The sequence below is a fragment of the Salvia hispanica genome, chromosome 2 (genome assembly GCF_029641045.1).
Source record: "Salvia hispanica isolate PSC_SH4W2 chromosome 2, Shi_PSC_v1, whole genome shotgun sequence".
Taxonomy (NCBI): Eukaryota; Viridiplantae; Streptophyta; class Magnoliopsida; order Lamiales; family Lamiaceae; genus Salvia; species Salvia hispanica.
This window is the reverse complement of record NC_142693.1, coordinates 9,026,801-9,040,643: the sequence shown is the minus strand read 5'-3', so window position 1 is coordinate 9,040,643 and position 13,843 is coordinate 9,026,801. Positions and strand designations below refer to the sequence as shown.

General features: G+C 32.5%; 2 protein-coding genes and 1 pseudogene across 2 annotated transcripts; 2 read left to right on the top strand and 1 right to left on the bottom strand.

The window, feature by feature from the left end:
• Positions 1 to 2,817: 2,817 nt before the first annotated feature.
• On the bottom strand, positions 2,818 to 3,703 carry LOC125206389 (uncharacterized). Its single transcript, XM_048105651.2, has 3 exons — positions 3,563 to 3,703; positions 3,330 to 3,467; positions 2,818 to 3,178 (listed from the first exon to the last, which is right to left on the bottom strand). The coding sequence occupies exons 1-3, from the start codon at positions 3,653 to 3,655 to the stop codon at positions 3,041 to 3,043; spliced, it is 369 nt and encodes a 122-aa protein (XP_047961608.1). The 5' UTR covers positions 3,656 to 3,703; the 3' UTR covers positions 2,818 to 3,040.
• Positions 3,704 to 7,111: 3,408 nt separating this feature from the next.
• Positions 7,112 to 7,758, top strand: LOC125202079 (uncharacterized). Its single transcript, XM_048100402.2, has one exon. It carries the CDS (start codon positions 7,168 to 7,170, stop codon positions 7,576 to 7,578), a length of 411 nt encoding a protein of 136 aa, XP_047956359.1. The 5' UTR covers positions 7,112 to 7,167; the 3' UTR covers positions 7,579 to 7,758.
• Positions 7,759 to 10,435: 2,677 nt separating this feature from the next.
• Positions 10,436 to 10,905, top strand: LOC148931529 (uncharacterized; annotated as a pseudogene).
• The last annotated feature ends 2,938 nt before the right edge of the window (positions 10,906 to 13,843 follow it).

The window sequence follows — 13,843 nt, the reverse complement described above, 5'->3', positions numbered from 1 at the left end:
CTATCTGTTTGTCATTAAATGTCTCATTTTTTCTTTTTCTATCCGGCTGCCAATAAATTTCTTATTTTACTTTTATTGATTTGGACAAGTGAATCTCACATTCTACTAACCCACTCTACTCACATTTTATTATAAAACCAATATATAAAAGTAGGATTCACATTCCACTAACTTTTTAAACCAATTTCTCAAAAACCGAGCCATTAAACTATATAACATGATAACATCAATTGGCGGACAGAGCGAGTATCTATAGTCGGGTTTAATTATAACTTACCAAAATAGGTTTAATATAAATGGTTAAAGTAAAATCACTATTAATTATAACATTCACACTAAAATGAGTTTAAATATGCGATAGATTCTTCGGTTTCTGGCTGTGCCCAACTTTCTTTAAAAAAAGATAATTAATTTAGTGTAAACAGTTAGAAATATTGTTAGGACAGTCAAATTAAGTTTATTAATTTCAAATTTTTCGTGCCTCCAGAATTCATGTTAAACATAATTTCATCTCTTATTTCAAGATGTCCACTAATATAGTCTCAGCCAAGAATGTGAAATTTCTTTCAAATTATTAATATTATTGCATTCTCTTCTTCTTTTTCTTTGTTATAATTTATCCAGTTTTTCTTTTTATCTATTATTCATTTTTTATTTTTCTCTTTCTTTTTCTTACTTTACCAAATTTTTATTAAAATCCGTGTAATTCACATGTGAAACTATTTTTGCTAGAAGGAATGAGTACTCTATAATGAGATAGTAATTACACATTCTTAAAATAAATTTCGGAAATAGACATATATATATATATATATATATATATATATATATATATCTAGTAATCTACATTACTAGATGACACGTGGCAATAATCTAACGGTTACATTACAAGATCCAATAACTGAGATTTGTTTTAATTTTTGACAGAATTTCACTTATTGATCTGAACACGTCCCTATATATATATATATATATATATATATATATATATATATATATATATATATATATATATATATTAGAGAACTTGTTCTGGGAGAAGTATTTTTAAGGGTGTGTTAGTTAATAAACATTATTGCAAACCAAATATGTATTGAATGAGTCCTATTATCCACAAATCCACTCTTAAAGACTGAATTAGAGATCAAATTAGGGTCATCCATTTTCTTAAACTTGTGGTTAGGATTAATTTACATTTAATTTAATATTTTATTCAATAAAACCTTTTTTTTTAATTTTTTTTAATTTTTTTTAATTTTTAAGAATTTTGAATTTATTTTATTTTATTTTTTTATTTATTTTTTTTAAAATTTTTTTCTTCAATAAAAATTTGTCGGAGTATATAACGAACTAAATGAAGTATGTAATGAAGTAGTTTTGACATGTTATTGAAATACATTAATGATACAACAAATTTTAGTGTTAAACGTAAGCGGTAGTGATGAACTATATTCAATAAATAATGAACCAAATGAATGTTAGTAATGAAGTAAATATGAGATTTTATTGAAATACAATGTTAACTGTGTTAAACATCAAGCAGTAGTAATGAACTTATTACTTCATTCAGTATGCTGTTACTATATTCCATTAGTTTATTACTTTATCCCTTTAATTTTTTACTTCATTTCATTAGTTTATTACTCCATAATATGTTATGACATAATTATCTTTCAGTTGAATTAAATTCGGTATGTAATGAATGCGAAAATTTACTTCATAACATACGTTCATTTAGTTCATCATGTAGTGAATATAGTTCATTATTTACTCCATTGAGTTTTTATTGAATAAAAAAAACTAAATTTTTTTAAAAAAATTTAATTTTTTAAAAAAAATCAAAAAATTTAAAACTATTAAAAAAATAAAAAAAAACGAAAATAAAAAAATATTTATTAAATAAATTATTAAATTAATCCTAACCATAAGATTAAGAAAATGGATGGCCCAAATTTAATCTCTAGTTCGGTCTTTAAGAAGGGTTCGACATTGATCGCAACTCTGTATTGAATGATATTAAACCTTACAAATCAAGCAAACACTATTTTAATCATGATTCACTATTTCACATATTCCATAATATTTCTTACTATTGTTTTGTCTATATATTTTTATTCATACTTTAAATGAATATCACCCAAGAATTATTAATATACCCCACTAGTCAATGAAATTGTTGATTATATTGATACTTAATTAATTAGTGTACCATTAATTATTGTTAGTGATATATATTACTGATTTAGAAAAAATTGATTGGGAGAATTAGTGTGATTTGTGATATTACAGTATTTAGTGAGTTTAATTTATGGATTAGTTAAATAACGTACGATTATTCATGTAATTCATAAAATATTTTTAACTACAAATAGTACTACATAATTAGGGAATGGAGATTATAATATACTCCCTCTGCTTTCTATTTTGTCATGATACTCATTACTTTATTAATTATCATATTTTATTTTTTTCATTTTCAGTAAATGGGCCCATATAATTATTAAAAATCTAGAGCAATATATAAAAATAGAATACACATTCCATTAACTTTTTACTCTTACCTTTTTTGACAAAGTAAAATAATTTCTTAAAATAATAAAAGGGAAAAGAGTATATATAAGAATATATTGAAATTTTAATTTTATATTAGTCAATCAATTAACTATATGAGTAGTTTCTAGCTAGAATAGTCGTGAATATTTTGATTTATTTTACAAATGATGTTCGAATGTATTGTTAATCTCAACTGCAAAATATGGTTCGGAGATAAAAATTATAGAACATACGCGGTAAATTCGGGTCTTCTATTTTATAATATTTAGAACTACAAAATAAAATTTATAATATCATCTTCGATCGTAAGTAATTTATCCAACTGGAACACGGGATCAAACCAAAAAAATATACTTTTGTGAATTAAAACACGAAAAACAAGTAAAAATATATATCTTCATCATCTAAATCACATGATATCCAATCCAATCAGTCTGTTTATCATATCATAAACATAAGTAAAAATATGGATTAATTGTGTTTGTTTTCATTTATCCTTCTTATCGACATTTTCCTGTACAGCTTCGGCCGCAGCTTTCCCGGTGTCCAACAAATCCTTGCCTTTTTTAGTCTCCGCCGTCTCGGCCGCTCGTTCGAACCCCTTCTTGGCCGCATCCGCCACCATCTGCCACCGCAAAAATATTAAATTAAAAATCTATTTAGTTTTCTTATTATATGAAGAAAAATAAATCCTTATAAACTCAAAATATAATTATAAAATATACAAAATTTCTTAATTTATCATATTCGTTAAATTATACTATAGAATTTCGTACATTTCCGGTAGCATTGGTGACCTTTCCGGTGATAGCTTCGCCGACGCGCTTGACTTCCTTGACCACATCTTTGGACCCTTCTTTCAGCGTTTTGGCCGTTTCTATGATCTTCCCGCACGTCTCTTTATCGATTTTCGCCTATTTTATAAAATCATTACACAAAAATCCTTAATTTTTTTTGGTACACTTTAATTTGAGATTTTCATGAATAAATGGAAATGGATGTGGCTTACTTTGTGAGATGGCGCGGTGGCAGAGACGAATCCTCTGCAAAACCATGCATAATTGAGTGATCCATTGATTAGGAATTTGGAAGAGAGAGCCATGTTTCTCAATTTTGGGATGATTTGAGTTGGTTATTTTATAGGTTTGGGGAAGACATATATGTTAAACAAACTATGCTTTCTTTGCAGAAGTTTCGGTTGCTTTGTGATGAGGATTTAAGGATCTACGAATTCAGTTTTACGTAATCAGCAATAACAATACTTCTACAATTTAATTTAGGCTATTGTCCTTTTTTCAATAATGTCAAATTCTAGTTAGCCCTACAATTTTTTTTAATAATATTTAAAATAGTGTTGTTTAATTAAAATAAGAGAAAATAAATAAAAAAATATTTTACATTAATGAAATACTCTATCACTACACGAAAAATAGCTAGTCTCATTTTGCTGTTTTAGGATGTCCACAAAAAATAGCCTTATTTCTAAAAATGAAGAGTTTCTTTTTCATACTTTACTTACTTTTTCACCCTCTTTCTTTTACTTTATCCACTATTTCTCATTCTCTATTTTATTTTATTAATTTCTCATTAAAACTTGTGCGATCCACAAATGAAACTATTTTTTTTGGACGAAGGGAGTCACATTTTTAAATATACGTAATTTTGTGTCTACATAAAACAACTAACAAAAATTGAAACACCTTGATTTTATATTCTATTTTTAAACTTTATGAAACTGAATATAACTAAATTGACTATTATTCTTTAATTTATTAAACAAATTTAATAATTTTTGTGAGATCTAGACTGCATAACAAGTTAGTTAGTCAGAATATAATCATGAATATCATACATGCTAGTGTTTTAATTTGTTTGTGAAGTGTAATCGTGTCATGAGTAGAACAATAGCTATACCCTATAGCTAATGAATTCAAATCACCATTTATATTCATAAAATTATTTCCAAACAAAATTAGTTTAATAAAGGAAATGATGATGTATTTTAAATAGCAATAACCAATCATAAGTTATTAACAAATCAATTACTAAGCCATCTTAGAAATAACTTCTTTTCTGTCTAAAAATATCACCGGATAGAGAAAATATAAATAAATGAAATAGTAACAGATACTTTCGTCAAAGCATCCATAACATCGGCCCGAGCCTCTGTTTTTCTTTACATTATATAAGGACATTATGACAAATTTTCCTTCATTTTAGACACTACTTGACCATTCTTATACAAACTCTATTGTTTGATTGATTTTCTACAAGGAAATTTTCAAGCTCTATAGTTTGACAGATTTTGGTCAACATCGTATTCAAGGATGCATTCATCATTATATTTTATAATTAGGGATATCTGTGCAGCCCATAACTTGTGGGTTGATCCAAATATTACGATAAATGTAGAGGGATAAGAAATGGAAATTTATATTCCAATAAAATTTTAACCAGATTAACCCGCAATCTGAGTAGGGCTGGCTCGATGGGTTAGAGTTATGCGCAACTATTATCTATTGTTCTATCTTGTTTGACACATATTTTAACACCCCATTGATAAATTTTATGGAATAAATAACTATTAAGAATGACTTTCGATTTATTTTTAAATATACATATATGTTAGATTGTTACTAATATAGCGCTACCAAGTAAAAAATTAGAAAATTAAAAATTCACTATTAGTATTTTAATTTTTAAAACTTGCTTTAAAATTTCTCAAAATATGTTTATTTTCTATTTATATATAAATCTAAAATTTATATTTAATCATATTTGAGTTTAAGCATATACCTCAAAATTATCATATTAATTTTAAAATTAAATACGACTAATTTTCATCATTATACATTGGATTGAACACATGTTTATTTTATCGGTAGAAAGTCATAGGTTCGTTATAATTAAATGTTTTACATCCTAAGCATAAAGTCGTAGGTTCATCCCCTATCTGGGGCGAAAAATTAGTAGCAGCCCAATTAGCCTGCTGGGCTAGCCTGAAATTCGAACATTTAGGATTAGGATTGAATATTTATAATCCGATAAAATACAATCATATTAGTCCGCACCCAACTAGCACATCAAACTCCACAGTTTAATTGTCAAGCCGTTTAGCTCGACACAACAGCAAATAAGACGATTCCTCCTCACTGTCCCTACTTATTGTTACTTCAAGTAAGATCGTAATGCAATATACAAACCCTAATGCAGCCAAAAGATTAAAGGTGATTTATTAAGAAAGTAAATTTCTCAGAAAAATTGATGATTACCCTGACTCGAATTTATGTCACAAACTCGTAATAATAGATGACAACCAATTTTAGGTGCCAACCATTAAATAAAGTAGCAATTAATTAAGTGTAGACAACCAACAATAAATTTCTCCCGGAATGGTCTTGCAACAAGTGTACGCATCAGAGGCTGCATGAATTGCATTGCATGATCCAAATTAATATAGGCTCAAAAATTATTAAATAAAAACAAATCGACAATATTTCATCAAAATACGAAACGAATATACAATTCGCTCCAGAAAAGATCAACAAAAAGAATTTGATCGCACAATTGCAATTAAGGCTGCTAAATAATTATCAGACCATTTTATCCCATCTTTCTCATTTGACTTAACAAACGATATTCATGATTAAATATTACATACACCACAGGTTTTAAGAAATGTGCAAGAAAAATTAGTGGAATGGGAGTTTGAGTTTCACTTTTATACATACGTTCTTCTCTTCGTCCATGAAACAATATCTCAATTTAAATTTTGAGACGCCCGTAATTTAAAATTCTACTTACTTTTTTTCGATTTTGAGATAATAGTGGACCATATACTCCACTAAATCATTACACTTTTATTCTAGTTCATCAAAATTAATATCTAAAAATAGGACCTACATTACTTCACTAATTTTTTCACCCACTTTTCTTTATATTTCATAAAATATGTGCTTAATCAAACTGATTCTATAAACAGAGAACATAAAGAATATTTATTTAAAGCAGTAATAAAATATGAATGAATGAAGTATCTATTTATAAAATACAATAAAAATCAAATGAGACACGCCGAATATCTCAATACAAAAATACTACTCCATCTGTCCCTTAATAGATGTCTCACTTTCTTTTTTAGTTTGTCTTACAAAAGATGTCGCATTTCTTTTTTTTGGAAAAAACTCACTTACATTAATATAAATAATGTATTTTCTCTCTCCATCTAATATACAAAACAACATCTTTTAAAATATCGTATCATTCCCTAAGCATGTCATCTATTACGGGACATAAAGAGTAATATGATAAAAGTAAAAACAAATTTTGTTTCTTGTGAGTTGACTTACTATCTGACCAATTCCTTAATTGATCTCTCCTTGGATTCACCTACCTCTGCATGCCCTCACTTTTACATCCAGAATCCAACGCCTTTCTCGAGATTGCCACAACCAGAATTTATTACCAATATTTACTCAATTTCAATTCTCACAACTGTCCACCGTCTCAATGAAAACAAAAAAATTGCCTATATATACCCATAGATCTCGTATGCTTAGCTCATAATTCATACCCTATACAATTAGTAGTACATTCCCCTAGAGTGATAGAGAAATGGCAAAATTGTCCTTGATTGTTTTGCTAGCACTTGCACTAGTGGCAGCTCATGCATCCGCAAGAAACATTCCAACTCATCACCAAACAACAAACCCTAATCTCAATGCATTAGCCCCTTCACAAAATTCGGCCGGCGCCGTCGCCGATGAAAAAAACTTCATTGGCGGTGTAGGCGGCTGGGGCGGGATCGGCTACGTCGGAGTGCTGCCGGTTGTAGGTGGCATGGGAGGAGTTGGCGGTGCAGGAGGGGTTGGTGGCCTCGGCGGACTCGGTGGCTTAGGCGGCGGGATTGGTAAGGTAGGCGGGATCGGCATTGGGGGCGGGATCGGCAAAGTGGGAGGCATTGGCATCGGCGGCGGGCTTGGGAAAGTAGGAGGCGTTGGCGTCGGCGGCGGCATTGTGCCTTGAATTTGTTGGTGGAGTTATAATGCATGCATGCATGTTTTTTTGTTCATGAATTTAATTCCTAGCTAGTTTGTGTTAAGATTGTTCGCTCGTCTAGTTTTGTTGTGTTCCAAGTAGTTTGTTTTTATTTCTTGGTGTAATCAATGCATGCATGTTGGCTTGAATTCAGTTTATTTTTGGATTTGCCTTTTTTGCCAATTCTTTTTTTTCGAGAAATAAGGTTACTTTATATATTTAAGATGTTTATTCGGATACAATAGACAAAATATATATTGCAGTAAAGTTTACTCCTACAAAGTTTGGACTTCTGGATAATAAGTGAGCAACATATTTATAAGCTATAAGGAAGAATTGAAAATCGATGATGTCAACTCTTCTCGCAACACAACCCCGTTGTATGGATCAAGGTCCACATAACCATGTACGTAGTCGCCTAATCAAATTTTGGTTATCATATTGCACATATACCTTAGAGATATTCTGCAAAACCATAACGAATTGCGATATGATACGATCATGGAAGCCGTGCATCAAAGATGGCAACTGTAGTTGGATTCAATCAGTAATCACTCAATCAAGATGATGTCCAAACGCTCTCCAAAGTGTATCAATGTCTTCGCCTTCAAAATAGATTTGCGTGAGTATCTTGCACGCTTCAATCGAAGTCCAGTGGTGAGAGTAATGGTTGATTTACTAAAGCCGCGCAGAAGATCGGGTGAGTACTGAGAATTTGCGCGGCCGGGCGAAATGAGGGAGGAAAAATGCTGACCAGGTGTTTTTGCACTAGTTTGGAAATTTGGTCAGAGAGTTCACCCGGTCGGGCGAAATGAGGAGAGGGAACACCCGATCGGGCGATTGGGAGTATGCCTTGTGGAATCTAGAAAGTTCACTCGGGTCGGGTGATTTGACGATGACCAGGCGTTTTATCCGATGCCTTAATTTTTAGAATTCGTGGACCATTTTTCTTGGAAATGAACCCCTAATTATAAATAATCTTTTGTATCATTTTGAAGGGAGACTTATTGAGTTAAGATATCTATTTTGTGAGTTTTCCCCTTTGAAAGGGTTTATCCAATTCTAGGGTTTATCCAATTCTTACTTTGTAGGTTGCTTGTTTTCTTTCTTTGATTAAATAAATTAGAGGTATGCATCAATTGTAGTGCAACCATTGAGTAGTGGAGCCAAAGGATGATTAGGATTAATGAAAGTTGCCTAGAGTTGTCTACATGTTTTTGGTTAAGGTCCTATGGTTTTAATCCTAGTTATTCATCATTTACACATTCTTCCATTTCCAATCTTCTATCCCATTCATGTTTGTGTCTAGTTTTTGTAGCTAGATCCACCATATCTTCGTTTATTTTTGTGTTTATTTGGTAGATCAACAATCGTGGCATAATATTGTGTAAATCACATGGATCTCATCACAAAGATCTTTATCATTTAATATCTAAAGCCTAGGTGCCTAGAAAGTGTTTGATCTGTTGTCTCTTTGAATTTTTATTTTAGCCTTTGTGTTTCCTATTATTGTTAGATTGAGTTGAAATTTTATGTGAATGAACCTTGATATGTTAGCTAATTTCCTATATAATATCAGCCAAAAATTCTTTCGTTTTCCTATGGATCTGATCGAATATTGTTGCCTTGTTTTAGTATAGTTGGGGAAAAAGTGAAAAGTCATACCCTATTTCAAAATCTAACTTGTTGGGCTTATTTTATCCTTGAAATACACTCATTTTTTAAGCTATCTACAGATTTTCAGCCAATTCGAGATTGAGGAACCATACAAAAACAATTCCTAAAGTTCAATCTATATTTACTACATTTTCAGTTCATATATATGGCTTGTTTGTGTTGCCTTAGGCCTAGTTCCTTGCTTTCGCATGCTTGATCATTATTACTTTGATGTTTACTACTTGTGTGGCTATATTTTCTTGAGCTGTATATCTTGATTGATTTGTCCGGGTACCAATAATCGGGAATTGGATTGAGAGTGAGCGATACTAACCCTACTATATTCTAAACTTACCGAATGACATTGGTGAGTGACTTGGGGGGTGTGATATTACCATTGGGGTAAGATCATCTTCTTAAATCTTTCCTTCTTTTATTTTACTAACCCCTTAGACTAGATCCTAGTGTTGTTATTTTTTGTTGGTACTATTGATGTATCCTTGTATTTGATCCAATATGATGGATGAGATACACCCAGATGGGGTTGATAAAGGAGTGGGCTCAAGTGACTCTATGGCCGGAAATGATTTCATGAGCATGATGGTCACTATGATGGCAGACTAAAGAACGAGTTAAAGGAGGTTTAAGTCAGAATGGATGCAAGATTAAATGACCACGTACACCGCAAAGCTTCCTGTGTGGACCGTGTAGTGGCGAGGGGCGATAGGGGCTATGGAGAGAATATGTGAAAGGGGTATAGGTGAATGATAGAGGAGCTATGAGGAAACGAGTTACAAAGCTTAAAAAAGTGCTATGTCGTATATTGAATGAAGAATATAAACGCCATAAGGGGAATGAGAGGCATATTAAGATGGATGCTCTAAGTAGAGTGCTGAGAGGATCTAGTTCCTAATATGGTGAATGTAACAATTAACACTCATAGCCGCGTTCCACCTTGGAAGACGGACACATCTCGTCCTATCATTGCCTTAGATTAGAATGAATATAAAATGGGAAGTGATGTATATATAAAACATTGGGTAGGTTCCATGTTCTAAATGCTAATGACTTTAATGGACAAGTGTTGTCCCATAGACACACCTTATATAAAGTGAGTAAATGATAGTTACTTTATTATAATATTTTGTCAAAATTATTTATTGTATTCCTTTTTTGTTTCATTAGGTGAATGGAGAAATATCTTGGAAAAAGACTAAGAGTTTTGGATTCAGGTCCAGAAGCACAGCATGAAGAAAATTTGTTGGTGAATGATAGTATAGATGAAAGTGAAATTAAGGCTTATCCTAGTTTACGAAAATCAATTGCAAAATATGGTGTGAGTATCCGGGATCGTATTCCTAGAGAATATGTAGCAAAAGGCCCTAGTCAACCAAAGGGTAACATTTTTTAAAAAACGCGTCAAGGAAAAGATAATAGGAGTTTTAGAGATGCTTGGTACAAAGACTATGATTGGCTTGAATATAGTGAAGCGAAGCATGCCGCATATTGCTTTTACTGTTTTCTTTTCAAGCGTGGTTATGTGGCACCGGGAGATGAAGCCTTCACTAGTTGTGGTTTTTCTAATTGGAAAAGGCACTAGAAAAATTCAAGGGGCATGTTGGGGATAAAAGTAGCGCACACAACAAAGCTAGGATATAATATGAAAATTTTGTCAATCAAAGGCAAAGTGTGACTTATGTTGTAAGTAGAGGTATGCCAGCAAAAAAAAGGAATATCAAATTTGATTGACTGCAACTCTTGATGTAGTTCGTTTTCTTTTGATTCAAGGTTTTCCTTTTAGGGGACATGACGAGTCATCAACTTCTTTGAACAAATGTAATTTTCTTGAGTTGTTAGAATGGTATGGTTCAAGGGATGATGAACTTGGTAAAGTGATTTTGAAAAATGCCCCTGGGAATAACCAAATGACTTCTCCATCAATCCAAAAAAATATGGTTAATGCTTGTGCGGTGGAAACCACACTTGATATATTGGGAGAACTTGGAGATAGACACTTTTCTATCCTAGTTGATGAGTCACGTGATTGCTCAACAAAAGGAGCAAATGACAATTGTCAAGATTTGCGAACAAGGATGGCCAGATAATTGAAAGGTTTTTAGCTTTGGTTCATGTCAAAAGAACTACATCAGTTTGTTTGAAAGATGCAATTGACTCTTTATTTGCTAAGTTTAAGTTATCTTTGTCAAGATTGAGAGGCAAGGATATGATGGAGCATCAAATATGAAAGGTGAATGCAATGGATTCAAAACACTAATTTTAAAGGAAAATCCATTAGCTTGGTATGTCCATTGTTTTGCCCACCAACTTCAATTGGTATGTGTGGCCGTGTGCAAGATAAATCAATATATTTGTGATTTTTTCAGTTATCTTAGCTCGATTGTAACATTATGTGGATCTTCTTGCAAAAGGGCTGATATGATTCGACAAATTGAGCACGACAGACTAGTTGAAATGATAGAGAATGGGGAAATCGGTAATGGTATAGGCCAAAATCAAGAAACTTCTTTGAAGAGACTAGGTGATACTTGATGGGGATTTCATTATATCACTATAATTCGTTTGAAGGATATCTTGATGGGCTTGAAGTGTTTTATTATGAGGATCCTTTCTTATGCCCTCCTAGCACTATTGAGAATACTAATTATTTTTTGAAGAAGTTAATAAATAGTGCCTTAAGTAGTATGGGAAAGGTTTGGAACAAAGATGACAAAGTTTTTGATGCATATGTATCTTGGTATAATCTTTGCTTTCATTGCATGACAATCAAGCCGTTCAACGGGGTTGACATATTTTATTGTTATTTTATTAAAGATTTTGTATCAAGTGGTTTGTTTGGGGCTTCAATATAAAAGAATGCTTAGATTGTTGTTTTCCCATAGCTTTTGTATTGATTTTGAGCTTGTTCGAGCACACCCACCATTTTGGTGTGGTAACATCTTTTAGGGTTGTTGGTAGTCATAATCTTTATCATCGTACTTTGATATTTGATTTTCTCTCATTCTGTTTTCTAGGATTACGAAATCCGGATTTTAGGGCAAATCCTTTCAATGAGAGAAGGATGATATGACCAAGGGTATTGAGTATCAAGAGTCACTCCTTCGACGTGAACATGGATCGATTGGGGCTCGGGAATGAGAGAGAAGGCATGCCGAGGATCTAATAAAGCTCAATGGTGTCCCAAGAATAAGATGAAAAGAGAAAGCTTGGATTTGAGGACAAAACTTACCCAAGAATGGGAGGATGATACGATCATGGAAGCCGTACATCAGATGTCAACTGCAGCTAGATTCAATCAATAATTGCTCAATCAAGATGGCGTCCAAGTGCTCCCCAAAGTCTATCAATGTCTTCGCCTTTGAAATAGCTTTGTGTGAATATCTTGTACTCCTCATCTGAATATGGTGGAGTAGAGAGAGTTATGGCCGATTTACTAAAGCCGCGTAGAAGAGAGGGGAAGCACTGAGAATTCGCGCGACCGGAGAATTGAGAGAGAAAAAACGCCCGACTGAGCGTTTTTGCACTATTTTGGAAATTTGGTCAGAGAGTATGCCTTGCGAAATCCAGAAAGTTTGCCCGGCTCGGCGATTTAACAAAGGCCAAGAAATGGCATGGACATCTGCTACACCGGTTTGTGTTGGAAACACTTCGTACCAACACGACGACGGATGGGGGATGTTGTTGTTGATGAAGCTCGTGTTGGAATAATGTCTTATGTAGAATCCACAGCCGTCAGTCAACCCCTTGAGATTGAGAATACGCCTTTGAATATCACCTACAAAATAACGATTCACCCTCACTATCCTAGCAACTCGAGTAATCATAATATCCCATCACCAAGGCTCGAATGCTGCTATGTGTCAAATATTTCTTGAATATTACTCCCTTCGTCCCACTACAGGTGGGCGCTCCATATCGAATGTTGTTTTGCAAAAATGATGATAAATAGTTAAAGTTGAGATAAAGTAAAGTCATAAGATACTACTACCTCCGTCCCTGAAAGTTTGACACAGTTTACCATTTCGGTTCGTCCCTGAAAGTTTGACACACTTCACTTTTTACCATTTTTGGTAGTGGACCTCATATTCCACTAACTCATTCCTACTCACATTTTATTATAAACTAATACTTTAAAAGTAGGACCCACATTCCACCAACTTTTTCAACTCACTTTCCATTACATTTCTTAAAACCCGTGTCGGGTCAAAGTGTGCCAATATTTGGGGGACGGAGGTAGTAATATATATACGACTCTTTTTTATATTATTTTATCTCTTACTTTATTTTCTCTCAACTTTAACTATTTATTATCATCTTCGTAAAACAACAGTCAAAAAGAAATGTCTCACTTGTAGTGGCACAGAGAGAGTATGTTTTTATGACATAAATTACTCCATCCGTTTTTTAAAAATAGCAACTCTTTCCATTTTAGTACATTCTTTAAAAATAACAACTTTCAAACTTTCTATTTTAGGAAATCTTTACACCCATACACATCAATTTATTTACCACTTAGAGCATTAGCAATGGAGGGCCGATGGGAGGGCCTTCCCCATCTGCCTCCATAGCCCCACCATTG

Excerpts from the sequence above, each read along its gene's own strand:
- LOC125202079 (XM_048100402.2), top strand. The coding sequence starts at position 7,168 with ATGGCAAAATTGTCCTTGATTGTTTTGCTAGCACTTGCACTAGTGGCA.
- LOC125206389 (XM_048105651.2), bottom strand. The coding sequence starts at position 3,655 with ATGGCTCTCTCTTCCAAATTCCTAATCAATGGATCACTCAATTATGCA. Across the intron at positions 3,468-3,562 it reads CCACCGCGCCATCTCACAAA|GCGAAAATCGATAAAGAGAC; the intron begins GTAAGCCACATC and ends TTTATAAAATAG. Across the intron at positions 3,179-3,329 it reads TCACCAATGCTACCGGAAAT|ATGGTGGCGGATGCGGCCAA; the intron begins GTACGAAATTCT and ends TTGCGGTGGCAG.